The sequence below is a fragment of the Bombina bombina genome, chromosome 4, assembly GCF_027579735.1.
Source record: "Bombina bombina isolate aBomBom1 chromosome 4, aBomBom1.pri, whole genome shotgun sequence".
NCBI classification, from domain to species: domain Eukaryota; kingdom Metazoa; phylum Chordata; class Amphibia; order Anura; family Bombinatoridae; genus Bombina; species Bombina bombina.
Genome location: NC_069502.1, coordinates 768,574,491 through 768,596,041, shown reverse-complemented (window position 1 = coordinate 768,596,041; position 21,551 = coordinate 768,574,491). Strand labels below are relative to the sequence as shown.

Genomic DNA, 21,551 nt, shown 5'->3' with positions numbered 1-21,551 from the left:
TTAAAATATCTACTTTAAAGGGACATAATACTCATATGCTAAATCACTTGAAAGTGATGTAACATAACTGTAAAAAGCTGACAAGAAAATTTCTTGAGCATCTCTATGTAAAAAAGCTTCAGTTCACCAGAGTAAGTGCTGTGTAAACAGTTACACTTCAGCTGTCCAACTGCACATTGAAGAAGAAAACAACAAAATAATAGCCAATTAGCATCAGCAGTGCTGAGGTAATGCTTTGCCTTTGCTGTGATCTCATGAGTTTTTAGCGAAATCTCATGAGATTTCGTAGAACTTACTTCAACTGAATAGGAAAATAATATGACTGTGCCTGCACATGCCAAATGCTCATTCCCTAGCTTGTCCTGGGACAAGCATCCTGACTGGCTGTTTAAAGTCTCTTTATAGTAGGGTATGAATATTTAGTAAAGTTGAGGTAAAATATCTTCCATAGAGATGTTTAGGTGATATTTTCTAGTCAACTTTTTACAGATATTATGCATCCATTTGAAGTGCTTCAACATTTGGGTATAATTTCCCTTTAAATACTTAAAGGGTAATTCAATTTCTTTACATTGTTACAACTAAAAGAGAACATTTTAATATATATGTGTTTAAAAAGAAATTTCAAAACCAAAATAAATAAACAGTTTTAACTTAAAGGAACATAATACCCATATGCTAAATCACTTGAAACTGATGCAGCATAGCTGTAAAAAACTGATATGAAAAAATCACCTAAACATTTGTATGTAAAAAAGGAAGTTATTTTACCTCACAATTTCCTCAGCTCAGCAGAGTAAGTTCTGTGTAAAAAGTTATACTCAGCTGCTGTCCAGCTGCAGGTAAAAATAAAAATGAAGAAATGAACTTCAGCCAATCAGCATCAACAGTGCTGAGGTCATGAACTCTTTTACTGTGATCTCATGAGATTTGACTTAATTCTCATGAGATTTCATAGTAAACTTCCTTAAACTGAATAGGGAAATAACATGTGTGTGCACAAGGCTCACTCCCTTGCCTGTCCCGGGACAGACATACTGAATTGCTGCTTAAAGCCCTTTGCAATGGGGTTTGAATAGTTAGGACATTTTGAGGTAAAATATCTTTCTTTTTTACATGGTGATGCTCAGGAGATATTTTCTAGTCCGCTTTTTACGGCTATGCTGCATCACTTGTCTATTAACCCTTTCCTGCCAGGACTTATTTGTCTAAATTGGAAAAAAGTTCAGATGTTAACAAATAAGTAAAAATTGCAATCACGCAATTGCAGAAACAATCGCGTGATTTCAATAATTACTTATTTGTTTACATCAGAACTTTCAATGATTGGATTGAGTCGGGGGGGGGGGGGGGTTAAATGAAAGAAAACTTGCTTCACTATAGTAGTCTGAGATATTATACTTGGCTTGAAGAAAGGATCACTATATATTATTTAGTGTTTCACTTGTAGGAAGAGAGCAATTGCAACTGCCTTAGAATGATTGGGGACTAATAACAATTTAATAACAATGTTATTAAATACAATTAATATTTATCCCATGCTGAAATTTGTATTTATTTAGTATTTGTAAAAAAAAAATGTTTTTCCTTTCAGGTACATGTCATTAAACCTGTTTTGCCAAAAGTTAATTTTCTTTTTGAAACTGCACTTTCTGAAAATAAAGGTAAGCCATGTTATTGTACTATTTTGCAAAGGGGTTAAACGCACAATAGTAGTACTGTTCAGGACCCGCAGAGAACTCTATAAATGTATGTATGTATGATAGATAGATAAATAAAAAGAGAGATATAAAAGATAGATAGATAGAGATAGATATAAACATATATACAGTACTGTGCAAAAGTTTTAGGCTGGTGGGAAAAAATGCTGTGAAGTAACTATGCTTTAAAAAATAGAAATATGAATAGTTTGCTTTTTAAAGTGAAAGTAAACTTGATTAGACAGCTATATATGTTTAAATAAATCTTTTAAAATCAATAGGACTTTCATTCATAATTTTTTTTAAAGTAATTGATAAAGCTGTTTAGTACAATGAGAGCCGGCAGACTTTGTTCGCCGAATCTCCACCCGCATTAAAAAGAAATTTCATGTCATCGTGACGAATGAGCTATGTATTAATCTCATTGGTCCCCCATGGGAGTCTAACACTGTTCTTTTTACGCCCCCATTTTGCTATGCGCATGCGGTAAGGAAATGCTCATAGTGACGTCAATGCTTTCAAAGAATGATCTTATATTGTGCATGCACAGAAAATTAGCGTCACAAGAGCGAGCACGGATAAAGACGTATAGAGCGGGTGGGACCGCTCTTACATGTAAGAGTAATAAACACGAAAAACAGCAAGGGGGCGGAGGAAGTGATCAAAAGGTAGTCATTATTCCACTGCTCAATCACTGATTCACATCAAATTACTAAAACTTAGATTCTGGCTTGTTAGTGACATATGAGGGCTCGAGTTCAGCTTCACTGAACAGTGAAAGTGTATTAAAGGCACATTAAACACTTTGTGATGGTAATATAAAATTATAAATTGTATATATCTAAACACATTTGCAGTATACTTTCATTATTTATTTTGTCCCTTTTTCCTATAATTCCATTCTGAAATTGTGAGCTTTTCAGTTCTTGTTAGAAATGGAAGTGCAGAACACTGTTCTATTCCACACAGCGATTGGCTGCACACTCTAGTGACCTATTTATAACTGCCTCTAATTTGACACTGCAGATAAGGTAACCTAAGTTACAACATGGCAGCTCCCATTATTTTATAGACACTGAAACTTTACACTTATTTTGTCAATATTTAAACTAACTAATGAAACTTTAAAAAGTACATCTATATGTTATTCTCAGACTGACCTTTCCTTTGAATGCATAATTATATCTAGCATCTATTTATTTAGTGTTTAATGTCCCTTTAATGTGATCAAGTGTCACAGAGTCAAGTAGCAGATAAATATATCACTGTGAAATTGGTAAACTGCATCATTCTGTAGTGTGCCACAGTAAAACGAGACAGATAAACTGTGTATGAAATGGTTATTAAAAATAGAAAGATGATACCATAAATATTACTTTCCTCATCATGAAGAAAAGAGTTTATTTCCCTCTTTTTTATTATGTAAGAAGCACATTAATTGCATATAATTATTAATATCTATGGACTGTATATATGTGTTTTATGTGTTTATTATTCTCTGTTGCAATATTTCCAAACATTACATTCTGGAAAACATAAAACCAGTTTCTGATTCCTATATATTTACTTCATTAATATATCTGATACAAGCTTGTGAAATCAAGTGATACATGATTTCCATTTTTGCTCAGGTAAAAATATCAATATTTGTGCTACAGTTGGGGGTATATAGAAAATTAATGTATACCTACAGGGGTACATGCTACCAAAAGGTTTAGAAACACTGACCTAATTCACCACCTTGTGATATACAGTAAAATACAGACATACAAGGATAACAATAAAATTAATCTAGGTTTATAAAAAAAATAAGAGAAAGTAAGTGAGGTTGTTTTGCTAGGTGGGTGGTGCCCTCGATAGGTCAGAGGTGAATATTACTGAGCCTTAGATTGCAATAGCGATCTATTTATTCTTTCTTACTAGGTAATTTGTCTGCTTATCCACTCCCTGGTAATTTCCCGACTTGACTACTGCAATAACTTGCTAACTGGCCTCCCTCTCTCCCGCCTCTCTCCCCTTCAATCCATCCTAAATGCATCTGCCAGGCTAATCCACCTCTCTCGACGCTCCGTTTCTCCTGCACCTCTCTGTGAGTCCATTCACTGGCTCCCCACTCACAGCAGAATTAAATTCAAAATTCTCACCCTGACCTACAAAGCCCTCACCAATGCTGCCCCACCCTACCTGTCCTCACTCATCAGCAAATATACTCCAGCCCGCCCCCTAAGATCCAACAATGACCTGCTCCTTGCGTCCTCTACCATCACCTCCTCTCATGCTAGACTACAGAACTTCTCTCGTGCGGCACCAACCCTCTGGAACACACTTCCTCGAGCCGTCAGACTCTCCCCTAACCTCTCCTGCTTTAAACGTTCCCTAAGGATCTTTTTGTTCAGGGAAGCTTATCACCCGACTCATTAATAAATTAACTTCACTTACCCAACAGTTGCCCTCATCTATCTCCTTACTAATATCATTCTCACCTTTGCAATCCACACCTCCTGTTTCCAATCCTCCTACCCATTTAGATTGTAAGTTCCCACGTGAACAGGGCCCTCAATTCCCCCTGTATCTGTCTGTAAAATTTTGTCTTTATTGTATTGTTTCTCCATCGTACTTCTATCCTTGTACCCATGGGCAGCGCTGCAGAATCTGTTGGCGCTTTATAAATAAAGAATAATAATAATTATAATAGGTACAATTTTATAATATTGATGTAAAGCAGTGTTTCTCAACTCTTTTTTAGCAAGTACCCCTGTAAGCATACAGTTGTTTCCAATGTACCCCAACTGTGGCACAAATACTATTTATTTTTAGCTTTCACATGAGAAAAAATGGAAATCATGTGTATCACTTGATTTCACATGTCTGTATCAGATCTGTTAACCAAAGAGATATACAGGAATTGGATATTTGTTTTACGTTATTCAAGAATTTTCTCTTTGGAAGTATTAGAACAAAAAATAATAAGTACATACAACACATATAGATAGTCCATTGATATTAATAACCGTATATAATTAAAAGACCACTAAATAAAGTAGAAATGTAATCATTGACAAAACATCATAAAAAAGACAATAGCATTTACTTTGAATTTGAAATTAGCAGTAGAATATTATCTGGAAAATGTAAAAGTTTATCCCAAATTTACTCCCCCTGTATCATGTGACAGCCATCAGCAAATCACAAAATGCCTATAAGTATATACTGTGCACTTTTCCCATGCTCAGTAGGAGCTGGAGCCTCGGAGAGTGTACATATAAAATTAATGTTACGTTATCTGAATCATGAAACTTTAATTTTGACTTTAGTGGTTCTTTATTGTGCCTCTTAAATTAAAACAAGAGGTAAATAAACTCTTAATCACTTTAGTGCATGATAAGTGAAGTAACATTCATGGTACCATCTTTCTATTTTTAAGACTACACAGTTTATCTGGCTCGGGAGAGGAAAAAAGTGTTATTTCTTTCCTAAGACATGGAGAGTCCACAATGTCATTCCAATTACTAGTAGGATATTCACTCCTGGCCAGCAGGAGGAGGCAAAAAGCAACCACAGCAAAGCTGTTAAAGGGACAGTAAAGTAAAAAAAAAAAAAATATTCATGATTTAAATAGGGCGCGTAATTTTAAACAACTTTCCAATTTACTTTTATTACCAATTTTGCTTTGTTCACTTGGTATTCTTAGTTGAAAGCTAAATCTAGGAGGTTCATATGCTAATTTCTTAGACCTTGAAGGCCGCCTCTAATCTAAATGCATTTTTCACCACTAGAGGGCATTAGTTTACGTGTTTCATATAGATAACATTGAGCTCATGCACGTGAATTTACCATGGAGACATCTCTGATTGGCTAAAATGCAAGTCTGTCAAAAGAACTGAAATAAGGGGGCAGTTTGCAGAGGCATAATTACAAGGTAATCACAGAGGTAAAAGTATATTATTATAACTGTTGGTTATGCAAAATTGAGGAATGGGTAATAAAGGGATTTTCTACCTTTTTAAACAACAAAAATTCTGGTGTTTACTGCCCCTTTAAGTGTCAATTCTCTTACCCATAACACCCAGTCATTCTCTTTGCCTCTGTTAATGGAGGAGGTGAAGTTTGGTGTCTGAAGATATTGATTCTTTTTTTTTCTGTACTTTTCCCTGCAAGCAAGGATTTGGGTTTAGCTGTGTCCACGTCCTTCTCTTGAGTAAGAGTAGTGGTGGCTTTTAAGCAGTTTGAATGTAGTGAGGTGGTCCTTGCTCAGGTTTCTAACTTATTTGCTGCCCTTGGTGTTGAAAGCCAGAGTTGGTTACTCTGTTCTTTCTTTTTCTACAGGCCTCTGTAAGGAGTATGTGTCCTTTCACACCTTGTGAGCTGTCTTTCTGCCGGACAGCTAGATTGCAGGTAAGTGCCTTTGTTTTCTAGGTCTAGGAGACTTGCACTTAAAGGACCAGTCAACACAGTAGATTTGCATAATCAACAAATGCAAGATAACAAGACAATGCAATAGCACAGTCTGAACTTCAAATTAGTATTAGATTTTTTTTCTGACAATTTTAAAAGTTATGTCTTTTTCCACTCCCCCTAAACCACGTGACAGCCATCAGCCAATCACAAATGCATACACGTACCATGTGACAGCCATCAGCCATGGTAGGAGCTGGTGACTAAAAAAGTTTAAATATAAAAAGACTGTGCACATTTTGTTAATGGAAGTAAATTGGAAAGTTGTTTAAAATGGCATGATCTTTCTGAATAATGAAAGTTTAATTTTGATTGAGTGTCCCTTTAAGATGATTATCTGCATTATTTATTTGGGACATGCTTAATCCTTAATGAATGATATTATTTAGGCAGTGTGCAGGCACACAAAAACGTATGTGATAACAGGAGATTTAAGGGTTCATTTTTCTTTATGGATTTGAAGGAGTTAACCTAAAATTTGTGGCTCATTTTATTTTTGGACTCTGTTGGGGGTCTTATTGGGGCTTCTGTCTGTATTTTATACACTTTCTTAGCTCAAGAGGGTTAGTCAGAGGGAGACCGGAAGTTTTTAAACTGATTGTGTCAGTTTACTGTTCTGGTCTAACACAGTTTCAGAAACGCACGCTTTTACTTTTGATGCGCAGTTTCTGTCACGACTCCTTCTCTTCCGCTCTCAGATCTGATTGGAGCGGCGTAGGCTGTGAGACATTTCTGTGAGACTGGCAGTTTTATTCCTGGCAAGATTTTCTTTCTCCAGTAGGGCAGGTAGAGCACCTCAGTCTGCTAAGGTGTAGAGGTTCTTATTTAGGGGTACGTTTTTTGTTTTTTTTAAATAATAATTTTTATTGAGGTTAACAAAGAGACAGGTACAGACGGTATAGATCATTACTGAACATTAATGCAAGTTACAGAGCCTGTGTAGCGACGATTTACAGAGATACATACGCTGTGAGCACAGGAAGTTCTGCAAGCAGCACCATAATATCTAGCAGCTATAAACATGAGACATAGATACAGAAACAGTATATCTTTCAGAAACAATTCAGAGACACAAAAACTAAACTCCCCCAAGGCAGAACATACAGTGATCTGAGATGTCATCGCAGAAAATGCAGCATGTCTGCAGAAAGAACAGAACCCATGCAGGAACTGTTAGACTTAGTGCTTTAACTTTGCAGCTCTACTCTACAATCAGAGCTGTGTTCTGGCTGCACTGTTTAAGTGTTCCAGTGCATCAAGAGAAAAGTGCTGTTTGAACTTAACAGTCAAATATGCAGTAGCATTGTAAAGCTGCAGTGCATTGATTATTAACCCCTTAAGGACCAAGGCCATTTTTCAATTTCTTTCCCTTAAAGACCAGGGCTATTTTTACATTTCTGCGGTGTTTGTGTTTAGCTGTAATGTTCCTCTTACTCATTTTTTGTACCCACACATATTATATACCGTTTTTCCCGCCACTAAATGGACTTTCTAAAGATACCATTATTTTCATCATATCTTATAATTTATTATTAAAAATATTATAAAATATGAGGAAAATATGGGAAAAAACACACTTTTTCTAAATTTGACCCCCAAAATCTGTTACACATCTACAACCACCAAAAAACAACCATGCTAAATAGTTTCTAAATTTTGTCCTGAGTTTAGAAATACCCAATGTTAACATGTTCTTTGCTTTTTTTGCAAGTTATAGGGCAATAAATACAAGAAGCACTTTGCTATTTCAAAACCACTTTTTTCAAAATGAGCGCTAGTTACATTGGAACCCTGATATCTGTCAGGAATACCTGAATATCCCATGACATGTATATATTTTTTTTTAGAAGACATCCCAAAGTATTGATCTAGGCCCATTTTGGTATATTTGCCACCATTTCACCGCCAAATGCGACCAAATTAAAAAAAAAACTTCATTTTTTTCGCAATTCTAGGTTTCTCATTGATATTATTTACAAACAGCTTGTGCAATTATGGCACAAATGGTTGTAAATGCTTCCCTGGGATCCCCTTTGTTCAGAAATAGCAGACATATATGGCTTTGGTGATGCTTTTTGGTAATTAGAAGGCTGCTAAATGCCGCTGCACATCACACGTGTATTATGGCTAGCAGTGAAGGGGTTAATTAGGTAGCTTGTAGGGAGCTTGCAGGGTTAATTTTAGCTTTAGTGTTGAGATCAGCCTCCCACCTGACACATCAGACCCCCTGATCCCTCCCAAACAGCTCTCTTCCCTCACCCACCTCACAATTGTACCCGCCATCTTAAGTACTGGCAGAAAGTCTGCCAGTACTAAAATAAAAGGTATATTTTATTTTTTTTATTTTTTTTTTCTAGCATATTTACATATGCTGCTGTGTAGGATCCCCCTTAGCCCCAAACCTCCCTGATCCCCCCCAAAACAGCTCTCTAACCCTCCCCCTCAACATTATTGGGAGCCATCTTGGGTACTGGCAGCTGTCTGCCAGTACCCAGTTTACAAAAAAATATATATTTTTTTTAATTTCTCCCCACTTTTCTGTAGTGTAGCTTTCCCCCCCCCAAAGACTAAACCCCCACCCCCTCCCAGATCACTTTGCTTATTTATAATACTATTTTTATTTCCCCTCTCTCCCTCTAAATTTATGCAAACCGTACCATGTGTAATGGTTCCCACCCGCTCCCTCCCTCGTGCACGCGCCCGCCCGCCTCCCTTGTGCACGATCGCGCGTCCGTGCGCGCCCCCCAGCTACCCCACCCACGATCCCGCCCACCTCTGTACACCGCAAGCCATTGATGGCCGCCCACCCGCCTCCCACGTCGGCTCCCACCCACCAACGATTGCGGCCATCGATGTCCGGTGCAGAGAGGGCCACAGAGTGTTTTGTAAGCCTGAGCTAGGGGAGCCCACCAAAGGTACTCCCTGCAGCGATGTCCCTGTCTTCTCCTCCGTTATACAAATTTCCATGTTAGCTTCCTGTAGGATAGGGCACTGTTCGCCAGGCTGCCATTCAGCCTCTCTTAGGGCAATAGCACTCTTAGGTGACGCATTTGAGGTCAGTAAGATTCTATCAAACCTCTCACAAATCATCCTGTCTTGTTCTTCCAAGAGAGCCTTGAAGCCAGCGAGCAGGTCCTCCATTCCACACCAGAGAGGGTTATGTTTAATAAAATATTTAGTGACAGCTCCTATCTACTAAATCGATGCCGGTATGAACGAGCCGGGTATTAGGCTCACCAGGTACCTCTAGGTATGTCTCCGGTCCTTGTCTGAGTCCCAACGCTGCGTGGGCGTGCTTTCACACTAATCATCCATGATGGGGTCTGATATTGCGGCCCTCCAATCTTGTCACTAGCTTGCTGGGCTGACAGTATAATTCCTTTGTCTGATTCTGAAGAGATAAACTTCAAATTTAAGCTTGAACACCTCTGTGTACTGCTAAAGGAGGTTTTAGCTATTTTGGACGACTCAGACGCTTCTGTTGCTGTCAACTCTAAGAAATCTAGTAAACTTAATAAATACTATAATGTTCCTTCCGCTGTGGAAGTATTTCCTGTTCCAGACCGTGTGTCAGAGATCATTGCACAGGAATGGGATAAACCTGGGATACCTTTCTCCCTATCTCCCGTTTTTAAAAAAGATGTTTCCTGTTGCTGACTCTTTTTGAGACTCATGGCGCACAGTGTCTAAGGTAGAAGGGGCTATCTCTACTCTGGCTAAGAGAACCACAATTCCTGTTGAGGATAGCTGTTCTTTTAAGGATCCCATGGACAAAAAGCTGGAGGCTTATCTAAAGAAAATGTATGTTCATCAAGGGCTTCAATGGGAACATGCAGTTTGTATTGCCACAGTAGCAAGTGCAGCATCTTATTGGTGCGATGCCTTATCAGAACTGATTTTAGAGGACACTCCGTTGGAGGAGATCCAGGATAAGATTAAGGCTCTCAAACTAGCCAATTCCATTACCTCTGATGCTAACATGCAAGTCATTAGACTGGGAGCCAAGATGTCGGGCTTCACTGTCCTAGCCCACAGGGCTCTGTGGCTAAAATCATGGTCAGCTGTTACCTCCAAGTCTAAGCTTCTGTTGCTACCTTACAAGGGTAAAACCCTGTTTGCTCCTGGTCTGGTGGAGATAATTTCTGAAATTATGGGTGGAAAGTGGTCATTTCTACCACAAGACAAGAAGAGTAGACCTAAAGGATGTCAAAGTAAATTTCGTTTTGTAACTTCAAGGGTCAGAAGTCTTCCTCTCCCTCTTCCAAGCAGGAGCAGTCCAAGTCTTCTTGGAAACCCAATCAGTCTTGGAATAAGGGAAAGCAATCAAAGAAGCCCTCTGCTGAGACTAAGCTAGCATGAAGGGTCTGCCCCCAGTCTGGGATCGGATCAAGTGGGGGGCAGGCTTTTCTTTTTTTCATCAAGTGTGGATACGAGATATCCCAGATCCTTGGGCTGTGAACATAGCATCTCAGGGGTACAAAATAGAATTCAAGTCTCGTCCTCCCAGGGGCTGATTTCTCCTCTCAAGGTTATCTGTGGATTATGTAAAAAGAGAGGCATTCTTAAGGTGCGTTCAGGACTTTTCCACCCTGGGAGTGATTGTTCCAGTTTCAGTAAGAGAACAGGGTCTAGGATTTTATTCAAATCTGTTTGTGGTTCCCAAAAAAGATGGAACTTTTCGACCCATTTTAGACCCTAAAGTGTCTCAACAAGTTTCTCAGGGAACCGCCCTTCAAAATGGAAACCATTTGTTCCATTCTGCCTTTGGTCCAAGAGGGTCAGTTCATGACGACCATAGACCTGAAAGACGCGTATCTTCATGTTCCCATCTACAGGAATTATCACCAGTTCCTGAGATTCGCTTTTCTAGACAAGCACTCTTCTGTTTGGCCTTGTCACAGCTCCCAGAATCTTCTCAAAGGTTCTGGGGGCTCTCTCGGCAGGTGTCAGGTCTCAGGGATACTGTTATTGATACTATGATTCAGACGCACAAGCCTGTTACTCGTAAGTTTTAACATAAGGTATGGTGTAAATACCTTTAATGGTGTGAATCGAAGGGCTACTCTTGGAGTGGGGTCAGGATTCCTAGAATTTTGTCTTTCCTCCAGGATGGTCTGGAGTAAGGATTGTCAGTCGGTTCTCTGAAAGGTCAGATTTCTGCATTATCTATTCTTTTACATAAGTGTCTGGTGGATGTGCCAGATGTTTAATCCTTTTGTCAGGCCCTGGTTAGAATCATGCCTGTGTTTAAATCTGTTGCTCCTCCTTGGAGCCTTAACCTAGTTCTTAGAGTTTTGCAGCAGGCTCCGTTAGAGCCAATGCATTCCATAGATATTAAGCTGTTATCTTGGAAGGTTTTGTTTCTTATGGCTATTTCTTCTGCTCTGAGAGTTTCCGAACTCTCAGCTTTGCAGTGTGATTCGCCTTACCTTATTTTTTATGCGGATAAGGCGGTACTTCGTACTAAATTGGGGTTTCTCCCTAAGGTGGTTTCGGATAGAAATATTAATCAGGAGATTGTTGTTGTTCCTTCTCTCTGTCCTAATCCTTCCTCTCATAAGGAACGTCTGTTGCAAAACTTGGATGTGGTCCACGCTCTAAAATTCTACCTACAGGCTGTTTTTTTGTTTCTCTGGAAAGCGTAAGGGTCAGAAGGCTACTTCTACTTCTCTTTCCCTCTGGTTGAGAAGTATGATTCATTTTACTTATGAGACTGCTAGACAGCAGCCTCCTGAGAGACTTACAGTTCATTCCACTAGGGCTGTCTCCTCTTCTTGGACTTTAAAAATGAAGCTTCTGTTGAACAGATTTGCAAGGCTGCAACTTGGTCCTCTCTGCATACCTTTTCTAAATTTTACAAATTTGATACTTTTGCCTAGGCTCAGGCTTCCTTTGGGAGAAAGGTTTTTCAAGTGGTGGGGCCTTATGTTTAGGTCTGCCTGTCTTATTCTCCCTCCCTATATATTCTTTGTCCCCTAGCTTGGGTATTGGTTCCCACTAGTAATTGGAATGATGATGTGGACTCTCCATGTCTTAGGAAAGAAAACAAAATGTATGCTTACCTAATAAATTTCTTTCTTTCCGGACATGGAGAGTCCACGACCCCACCCTTATTAGACAGTATTTTTTGTTAAACCTCAGGCACTTCTACACCATTGTGTTATCATCTTTTTCCATTTCCCTTTGGCTGAATGACTGGGGGTTATGGGTAAGGGAAGTGACACTTAACAGCTTTGCTGTGGTGCTCTTTGCCTCCTCCTGCTGGCCAGGAGTGAATAACCCACTAGTAATTGGAATGACGTTGTGGACTCTCCATGTCCGGAAAGAAAGAAATTGATCAGGTAAGCATAAATTTTGTTTTTGGAAGATATTTGCTAATAAACTAATTAATTTCCATGCCATTTTAGACTGCTGGGTTATTAACCCTTCGTGGCATCTCTGCATCTACAAAAGAATGTTTGAAAGTGAAAACAAAAACCTTGCAAAAGAAGGCATCCTCCATTTTTTTGAGATGTATAGTGAACCGTGTCTTCCAAGATCAGAGGCCTTTTCAGAGGTACAGTGAAATGCTTTACATTTAATAACATGTTAAATATGTTCAATGTGCATTTGTTTATTTTCAGTGTCTCTACATAGTGTTTTTGTAATGCTAATAGGTATTTAATTGTTATACGTATCACACACCCAGCATCATTGAGTAGTGCTAACTTCTTTTGGTGCCTTATTGCCAATGTCGATCACCGTGCTGGAGAGCAAGAGGCATTAATAGCAACTGAGGTTGTTAAATATTCTGGTGGTAAAACGACTTTTGAAGATTTCATAAATAATCTGATAATAGATAAGAAACACAAAATAACCACAAAGCTGTAATCCAGCACATCCGTTATAAAAACACCACAAATCATATCCTCTATCTCAAAAAAGCTTATTTTACACTTAAAGGGACAGTCTAGTCAAAATTAAACTTTCATGATTCTGATAGGGCATGCAATTTTAAACAACTTTCTAATTTACTTTTAATTTGCTTTGTTCTCTTGGTATTCTATTTGAAAAACAAAACCTAGGTAGGTTCATATGCTAATTTCTAAGTCGTTGATGGCCTCCTCTTATCTCAGTGCATTTTGACAGTTTTTACAGCTAGACAGCGCTAGTTCATGTGTGCCGTATAGATAACTTTGTGCTCATTCCTGTGTAGTTACCCAGGAGTCAGCTGGAGTTAACTGAGATAAGGGGGCAGTATGCAGAGGCTTAGAAACAAGGTAATCACTAAGGTAAAAAGTATATAAATATAACAGTGTTGGTTATGCAAAACTGGGGAATGGGTAATAAAGGGATTATCTATATTTTTAAACAATAAAAATTCTGGAGTAGACTGTTCCTTTCAAAATTCATATTCTGTCCAAATATTGCAACACTGTCCTTGTTATACTGCCTGCATGACACTCTCTCATTTCTCTCTTTCCTTCTCTTTCTCTCTATCTCTCTTTCTCTATCTCTCTTTCTCTATCTCTCTCTTTGTCTCTTTTTGCCTCTCCTTCTCCATTATCCTCTCTTTATCACTTTATCCCTTTTCTCCCTTATTTTTCTCTTTCTTTCACCCTTTCTCTCCCACTTTCTCTCTCTTTATCCCTTTCTCTCTCTCGCTTTCTTTCTCTTTTCCCTATTTCTTTAACACTTTTTCTCTCCCTTTACTCCCACTATCCCTCCCTTTTTCTCTTTCCTTTTTTTCTTCCCCCTCTCTCTTAAAGGGACAGTTAACCCCAGAATTGTTGTTGTTTATAAAGATAGATAATTCCTTTATTACCATTCCCCAGTTTTGCATAACCAACACTGTTATAGAAATGCACTTTTACCTCTGTGATTACCTTGTATCTAAGCCTCTGCAAACTGCCCCCTTATTTCAGTTCATTTGACAGACATGCATTTTAGCCAATCAGTGCTCACTCCAGGGTAACTTTACGTGCATTAACTCAATGTTATCTATATGAAACACATGAACTAATGCCCTCTAGTGGTCAAAATGCATTCAGATTAGAGGCAGTCTTCAATGTCTAAGAAATTAGCATATGAACCTCCTAGCTTTAGCTTTCAACTAAGAATACCAAGAGAACAAAGCAAAATTGGTGATAAAAGTAAATTGGAAAGTTGTTTAAAATTACATTCCCTATTTAAATCATGAAAGTTTTTTTTGGACTTGACTGTCCCGTTAACTGAATCCAATTTTTATCTCAAAATGGCGCTATTAACATATTTGCTATATTTGTAGCTACCTAGCCCCTCATCTTGCCTTTCTCTCCCCCTTTTTCTCTCTGCATTTTTCCCTTCTCTCTATTTCCCCATATTTCTCTGTCTCATCTCAATTTATGTACTCATGCAGTCTTTTTCTTAAAAGGCCTCTATGTACTTTACTTTTGCTATCTTTATGGTTTTCCTGGCTCCCCAATTCGCCTCTCCGTTGCTCCAACGCCCACCGTTTCTTCACACTTTCACTGCTACACACTCCTCCCTTTCTTTACACTGTTTTGCTTATGCTTTTTATATTCTTTTCCTTAACCCTCAGATAGGTTCAAAGTTCATCTTTCCCATTAATGCTTTCTATAACACCATTGTACATGTTCCACATATCTCATAACACTTTCACAATGTTAACCGCATTATTTATTGGACTGTTTCTGTGAACCGTCTTCTCCGGCTTCTCACTTTTGGCCCGATAATCTAAATTTGCAGGGACTGCCCTCAGGAAATTCTCTTTAAAAAAAAAAAGGTGCTACCCCTTCCAGTTGTGACTTGTGAGATTTGCTCTGATAGAAAATGGAGATTGCTCGAAAGGGAAACTTCACTGCGGTGCGTAAAGTGAGCAGGGGGCACAAATCAGATTATACTGTGTTCACCCTATAGTACCTTATAACTCTATTTCGTATGCATGTATTTTCCTATTAGGTTAATACGTCTTTTGACACAATCGCACCCCCCTTAGTTTGTGATAAAAAGAAAAACAGTGAGTTCTGCAGGGGAAAAGTGTTTACAGAATATGAAAGACCCGATGGAGGAGCTACACCCATGGAACCATCCTACTAGCAGAGGCAGGGAAACTGATTTTACTATAAAGAACATTCCGTTCAAAATGTTAAAGTACAGAGAGGAATTGCATTTTTTAAGTGACCGAAGAAAAAAGTGATAATAGGAGTAAATTAGAAAGTTCCCTAAAATTGCATGCTCTATTTGAATCATGAAAGTTTAATTTTGACTAGACTATTCCTTTAAGTAGTGTTTACTGTGTAATATCAATACAAATTTTTAATTTTCCTTAAAATATGATTTTTACAGAACAATGTTTTTTTATTTTTAATGGGATTAAATATAATTTTTTGCTGCTTGTTTTTATTTCAATATTTCATTTATTTGTTTCATGGGATTTTTAAATTAAATTATTTGTGAGCCCTTTTGTAATGTATGTATCACCTTCACATACTTAAATGCAGGGAACACCTCTTTACGAGACCCTCTGTTCTCAAGGCAAAAACTGTCTTTTTAGTTTCCTTTGGTGCCGGATAATCTCTTCTGTCTCTTAGTCCTCTGACTAATTATATTGATATCTTTATGCAATTGTAAAATTACTTAGTTTCTTGTTTGTACATGGAAATTTCATTGTTCAATTAAAAAGTAAAATCTTTTTAATAAATAGCTGCCTTATAGAGAATTATGACGGGTTTCATAGTACTGGAGAGATTTCTTAAAGAATCTCGCAAGCCCAGAGAGCCTTTGAGAATTGGGCCATGAGTCTCTTTATTCTTTGTTTACTCAGTACTCTTTTATATATGATACCTGAATGTTTTTAATTTATTATCGGTCCTTTTGTGTCTCTTACATTATTTTGTAATAGCCTTTGGGGCCTATTTAACAAAGGTCTGTCAGGTCCAACAGACCTTGCTGAATGCGGAGAGCAATACGCTCTCCGTATTCAGCATTGCACCAGCAGCTCACAAGAGCTTGTGAGCTGCTGGTGCAATGCTGCCCCCTGCAGATTTGTGGCCAATCGGCCGCCAGCAGGGGGTGTCAATCAACCCGATCGTACTCGATCGGGTTGAATTGCGGCAATGTCTGTCCGCCTGCTCAGAGCAGGCGGACAGGTTATGGAGCAGCGGTATTTAGACTGCTGCTTCATAACTGGTGTTTCTGGCGAGCCTGATAAATGGGCCCCTTTGTCTTTTTTGTAGAAACTTTGTCTCTTTTTAAAAAAATAAATAAAAAAATCATGGTCCCCGTAGAGTGTGGTCAGAGGGTAGGATTTGTAATATGTGGCCACTAAATGAAACTACTTAATGATAAATTAAGTCCATTCTCATAGTTTTGTTGTTTATCATTGCTCTTATTCTTATAACATTTTATTTCCTTTTTGTTACTACAACACTTGATTTTTCTGTCTTACTAGTTTATAATTGGACCCCTTATGGATGCACTGTCTGAAAGTTCCATGTTTAGCAGGTAAGAGTCACTGATATTTGTTCTTTACATTTCTGAATGTATTTATCACGTTTCTTGACCCTGTGTAGACAAATTACCCTAATCTGGAAAAAGAGGATTTTTTTGGAAATTGTAATATTAAAATATAAATTTTTTTATGAAAAACTAAAAATTAAGAAAATGTGCAACAAGAGACTGAAGTACTTAGCTGGCTACAAACTATAGTGAATTATCAGGCTCTATGGGATGTTGTCCACCTAAGCTGCAGCTAGGGCTCAACAAACCCACATGCCAAACAAGATGCCCATGGCACTTTATAATCTAGACCTGGTACATGGGTTTGTGAACTATACAGATATTTGTTATACTACTCTGTATCTTTAGCCTAGTTTTACTGTGGGTAGCCTGCTGCATCTTCTCTAGGGCTCAAATGGGATCTGCAATTCCCAGCAAGCCCTACCCAGAGGAGTGATATGGTAGTGGTTATATGGTGGCTTCTGTGTTTAGTGTCAGTGACTATATTGTCTGTCTTGTCAAGATGGAGAGTGACCCTGTTGGACTGCCAATTAGACCTCCCCCTCCTTCCCTAATTACCTTTTCCATAGGTGCTACAAACCATCATTTTACATTTATTTTTGATAGGGCCACTTTAATCAGCATTAAAATACCAGGCTGTTCTCCTCTGAGCTAACGATTTGTATAGCTAACTGCATATGAACATTTGGGCTCATACCTTTATATAACTGATGTAATTGTAATTTTCACAAGTATTCTCTCATAATAATCTCTGATACATAAAAGCTATTTACGGCCGTTAAAGGAACACTGAAGACACTTATGTATGTATGTATGTGTGTACATATATATATATATATATATATATATATATATATATATATATATATATATATATATATATATATATATATATATATATATATATATATATATATATATATATATATATATATATATATATATATACTATAACAATACTCTCTCCTCTGCACTGGACACTTTCGCTCCTCCCCAAATACGCAAAACCCCACGTCGTCAGCTCCAACCCTGGCACTCTAAGCAAACACACTACCTGCAAAAATGCTCCCGTGCTGCTGAACGTGCCTGGAGGAAATCCCGCTCTGAATCTGATTTCCTCCACTATAAGTTTACTCTTTATTCTTACTCCTCTGCCCTTCACTTAGCCAAGCAAACCTACTTCTCTTCTCTTATATCTACTCATGCCTCAAACCCTAAACGTCTCTTCTCCATTTTCAACTCTCTCCTTTATCCACCTGCACCACCCCCTTCATCTGCCTTTAGTGCTCAAGACCTGGCAGACTACTTTTTCAACAATTACCATCCAAAGTAATATCCCAACACAAGACTGCAACCTTCCATCTCCGCCCCCGGCAACCCCCTCCACCACTCTCAGCACCTTCCACCCTACCACTGAGAATGAAGTGAGTTCCCTATTATCTTCCTCACACCTCACTACCTGCCTACTTGACCCTATCCCTTCACATCTAATACCTTCTCTGTCTTCTACCCTCACTCCAGCTCTTACTCACATATTCAACCTATCCCTTACTACCGGTTCATTCCCATCTTCCTTCAAACATGCAAAGGTCACCCCCATCCTCAAAAAACCCTCCCTCGACCCCAATTCTCCTGCAAACTACCGCCCCATATCACTGCTTCCACTAGCTTCAAAAGTCCTGGAAAAACTAGTCTTCGATCGCTTAACCCACTTCTTGTCCTCCAGCTCACTGCTCAACCCCTTGCAATCTGGCTTTCATTCCCAACATTAAACTGAGACTGCCCTCACCAAGGTTACCAATGATCTTCTTTCTGCTAAAAAAAAACAGCCACTACTCAGTACTTATCTTACTTGATCTGTCTGCTGCCTTTGACACCGTTGACCATCCCCTTCTCCTACGGACTCTCAGCTCCCTTGGGCTCTCTGACACTGCCCTTTCCTGGATCCACTCTTATCTCTCTAATAGGTCCTTTTATGTCTCCTTTGCAGGCGACTCCTCCTCTCCATTGCCTCTGTCTGTTGGAGTACCTCAAGGCTCTGTTCTGGGTCCTCTACTCTTCTCTATTTATACTCCTCAGTGGGTAAACTTATCAGTAGCTATGGCTTCAACTACCACCTCTATGCTGATGATACTCAGATCTACCTATCCACCCCTTCACTCTCTCCTTCTGTCCTTTCTCACATCAGTGTCTGCTTATCTGGCATTTCTTTTTGGATGGCCTCTCACCACCTAAAAATCAATATGTCCAAGACTGAGCTCCTTCTAATCCCCCCTCTAATTCTACCCCAGTTTCTAACTTTTCAATCACTGTTGGTGACACCACTATCTCCCCATCACCCCAAGTCCGCTGCCTAGGAGTTACACTTGACTCCAATCTGTCCTTCATACCCCACATCCAATTGCTCTCTTCCTCCTGTCGCAACCACCTACGCAATATCTCCAAAATTTGTCCGTTTCTTAATGCTGAAACTACTAAACAGCTAATCCACTCCCTGGTAATCTCCCGACTTGACTACTGTAATAACCTACTAACTGGCCTCCCTCTCTCGCGACTCTTCCCTCTTCAATCCATCCTAAATGCCTCTGCTAGGCTAATCCACCTCTCCCGACGCTCTGTATCTGCTGCACCTCTCTGCGAGTCCCTTCACTGGATGCCCATCCAAAATTCTCATCCTGACCTACAAAGCCCTTACCAACGCAGCCCCCCCACCTGTCCTCACTCATCAACAAATACACTCCAGCCCGCCCCTAAGATCCAACAATGACCTGCTCCTTGCATCTTCTACCATCACCTCCTCCCATGCTAGGCTACAGGACTTCTCTCGTGCGGCACCAACCATCTGGAATGCACTTCCTAGAGCTGTCAGACTCTCCCCTAACCTTTCCTCCTTTAAACGCTCCCTAAAGACCTTTCTGTTCATGGAAGCCTATCTCCAAATCAGTAACAAATGAATTCCACTTGCCTAATTGCTGCCCCCATCTAACTCCATACTAACATCATTCTCACCTACGCAGTCCCCACCTCCTGTTTCTCACCCTCCTACCCACGGGAACAGGGCCCTCAATTCCCCCTGTATTTGTTTGTTAAACTTTGTCTGGTGTCTTTTATATTGTATTGTATTGTACTGTACTTTTATTTTTGTACCCATGGACAGCGCTGCAGAATCTGTTGCCGCTTTATAAATATAGAATAATAATAAAATATATATATATATGTGTGTGTGTATATATATATATATATATATATATATATATATATATATATATATATATATATATATATATATATATATCTGAGATTCACCGATAGCACATAATGCAGTGGGCAGGGAAATGTAGGAAATTTCAGATTTGTCAGAAAAAAAAATCAATTGCTCATTTAAAATTCAACATAACTTCTATTTTATTGTTTTTCTATTACTTGTTTGTTGAACACTAAAATAAATAGTTGGGTTGCAGACTATTAATTTAATCAAAGTATTTGAATGTAAATACAGTACTGACTTGTTTGCCTTTGGTTTAAAATATATTATTATATTGTCAACATGATACAGGTATGGTTGAGAAAAGTTAAATACAGATTTTACTGCTTATGTGACACCAGGGACAAGATATCATGTTTGAATGTTATTTTTATTTATTGTTTGAAAATGTTTTGTGTGCTTGTTCCTATAGGTCACCAGGCCAGTTGAGTGGAGAATGTCCTCTTCTTGGAACAAAGTTTCAGACTTTTTTGGCTACTTTTGTGACTTCACTTTCAGAGGAAACTAGAGGTATTTTGTGCTCAAATGTAGTTAGGCTAAAGTTATTTATTTTGTGGTTGCAGAATTTTACTTTTTAATGCTTTTCAGCTAGAGTGTACAGTTAAAAGGACATTAAAGGGGCATAACACAAGTTGGGATAGAGACAAAATACAATATTATGTACTTTAATTACTTAACCTGCAAATTTATACTGCATTGCCTCGCCATTAACCCTTTCTTTTTAGTTTCTGAATTGTAAAGCTCTAACTCCCCCCACACATTTCCTTCTATGACTATCTATATCTATTGCTGTTTTGGTAGAATACAAAAGTGCTTAGGGATTATCTGCTGGAGCATGCCTAGAAGCTGTGAACTCAGTTAAAATACAATGCCTGTGTCTAAACACTGATAAAGGGAGTGGAGTTGGCTTCTCCAAGCAGCTTAGCTATGTAATTCATTTTGCTTATTTTTGAAAATTATTTTAAAATACTTGCCAGCAATTTTTAAACAATATTTTGATGCAAACTGTTTTTACTTAATTAGCCCTTTTAGGATATGCACAGATCTCAATTTGTTTTATGTCCCTTTAATATGGTGAGCAAAACTACAATAGAATAGATTCTATTCACTATGCTATAATTATACCTCCTGTGACTGTAGCTCTCAAAGTTGTTATCCTTAAAGCTGCCAAATTACGAAGCTTGACCTGTTCATACTGGGCGCTGCCATCTTGGAGCTTAAAGAGACAGTCATCTCCAAAATGTTTGTATATTAAGATAGATAATCTCTTTATTACCCAATCCCCAGTTTTGCACAGCCAACATGGTTATATTAATATACTTTTAACCTCTGAGATTACCTTGTATCTAAGCCTCTTCTGACAGTCTCCTGATCACATGGTTATTTATTTATTATCTTTTGACTTGCATTTTAGCCAATTAGTGCAGTTTCATCCATAAATCCACGGGAGAGAGAGTACAATGTTATCTATATGGCCCACATGGATTAGCAGTCTCTTGTTGTAAAACGCTAATAAAAAAGCATGTGATAAGAGGCTGTCTATAGTGGCTTAGAAACAGGCAGAAATTTAGAGGTTTAAATGTTATAAAGTATATTACTATAACAATGTTGGTTATGCAAAGCTGGGGAAT

The 21,551-nt window shown here is 38.5% G+C and overlaps 1 protein-coding gene across 1 annotated transcript in view; it reads left to right on the top strand.

Annotated features, from left to right (window-relative positions):
* TARBP1 (TAR (HIV-1) RNA binding protein 1) overlaps positions 1 to 21,551 on the top strand; it is a 454,905-nt gene that overhangs the window by 10,439 nt on the left and 422,915 nt on the right. Inside the window, exons 3-6 of the mRNA XM_053711098.1 lie at positions 1,595 to 1,664; positions 12,563 to 12,711; positions 16,588 to 16,640; positions 20,333 to 20,430. Coding sequence (XP_053567073.1) covers positions 1,595 to 1,664; positions 12,563 to 12,711; positions 16,588 to 16,640; positions 20,333 to 20,430 — 370 coding nt within the window. The remainder of the gene's footprint in view (positions 1 to 1,594; positions 1,665 to 12,562; positions 12,712 to 16,587; positions 16,641 to 20,332; positions 20,431 to 21,551) is intronic.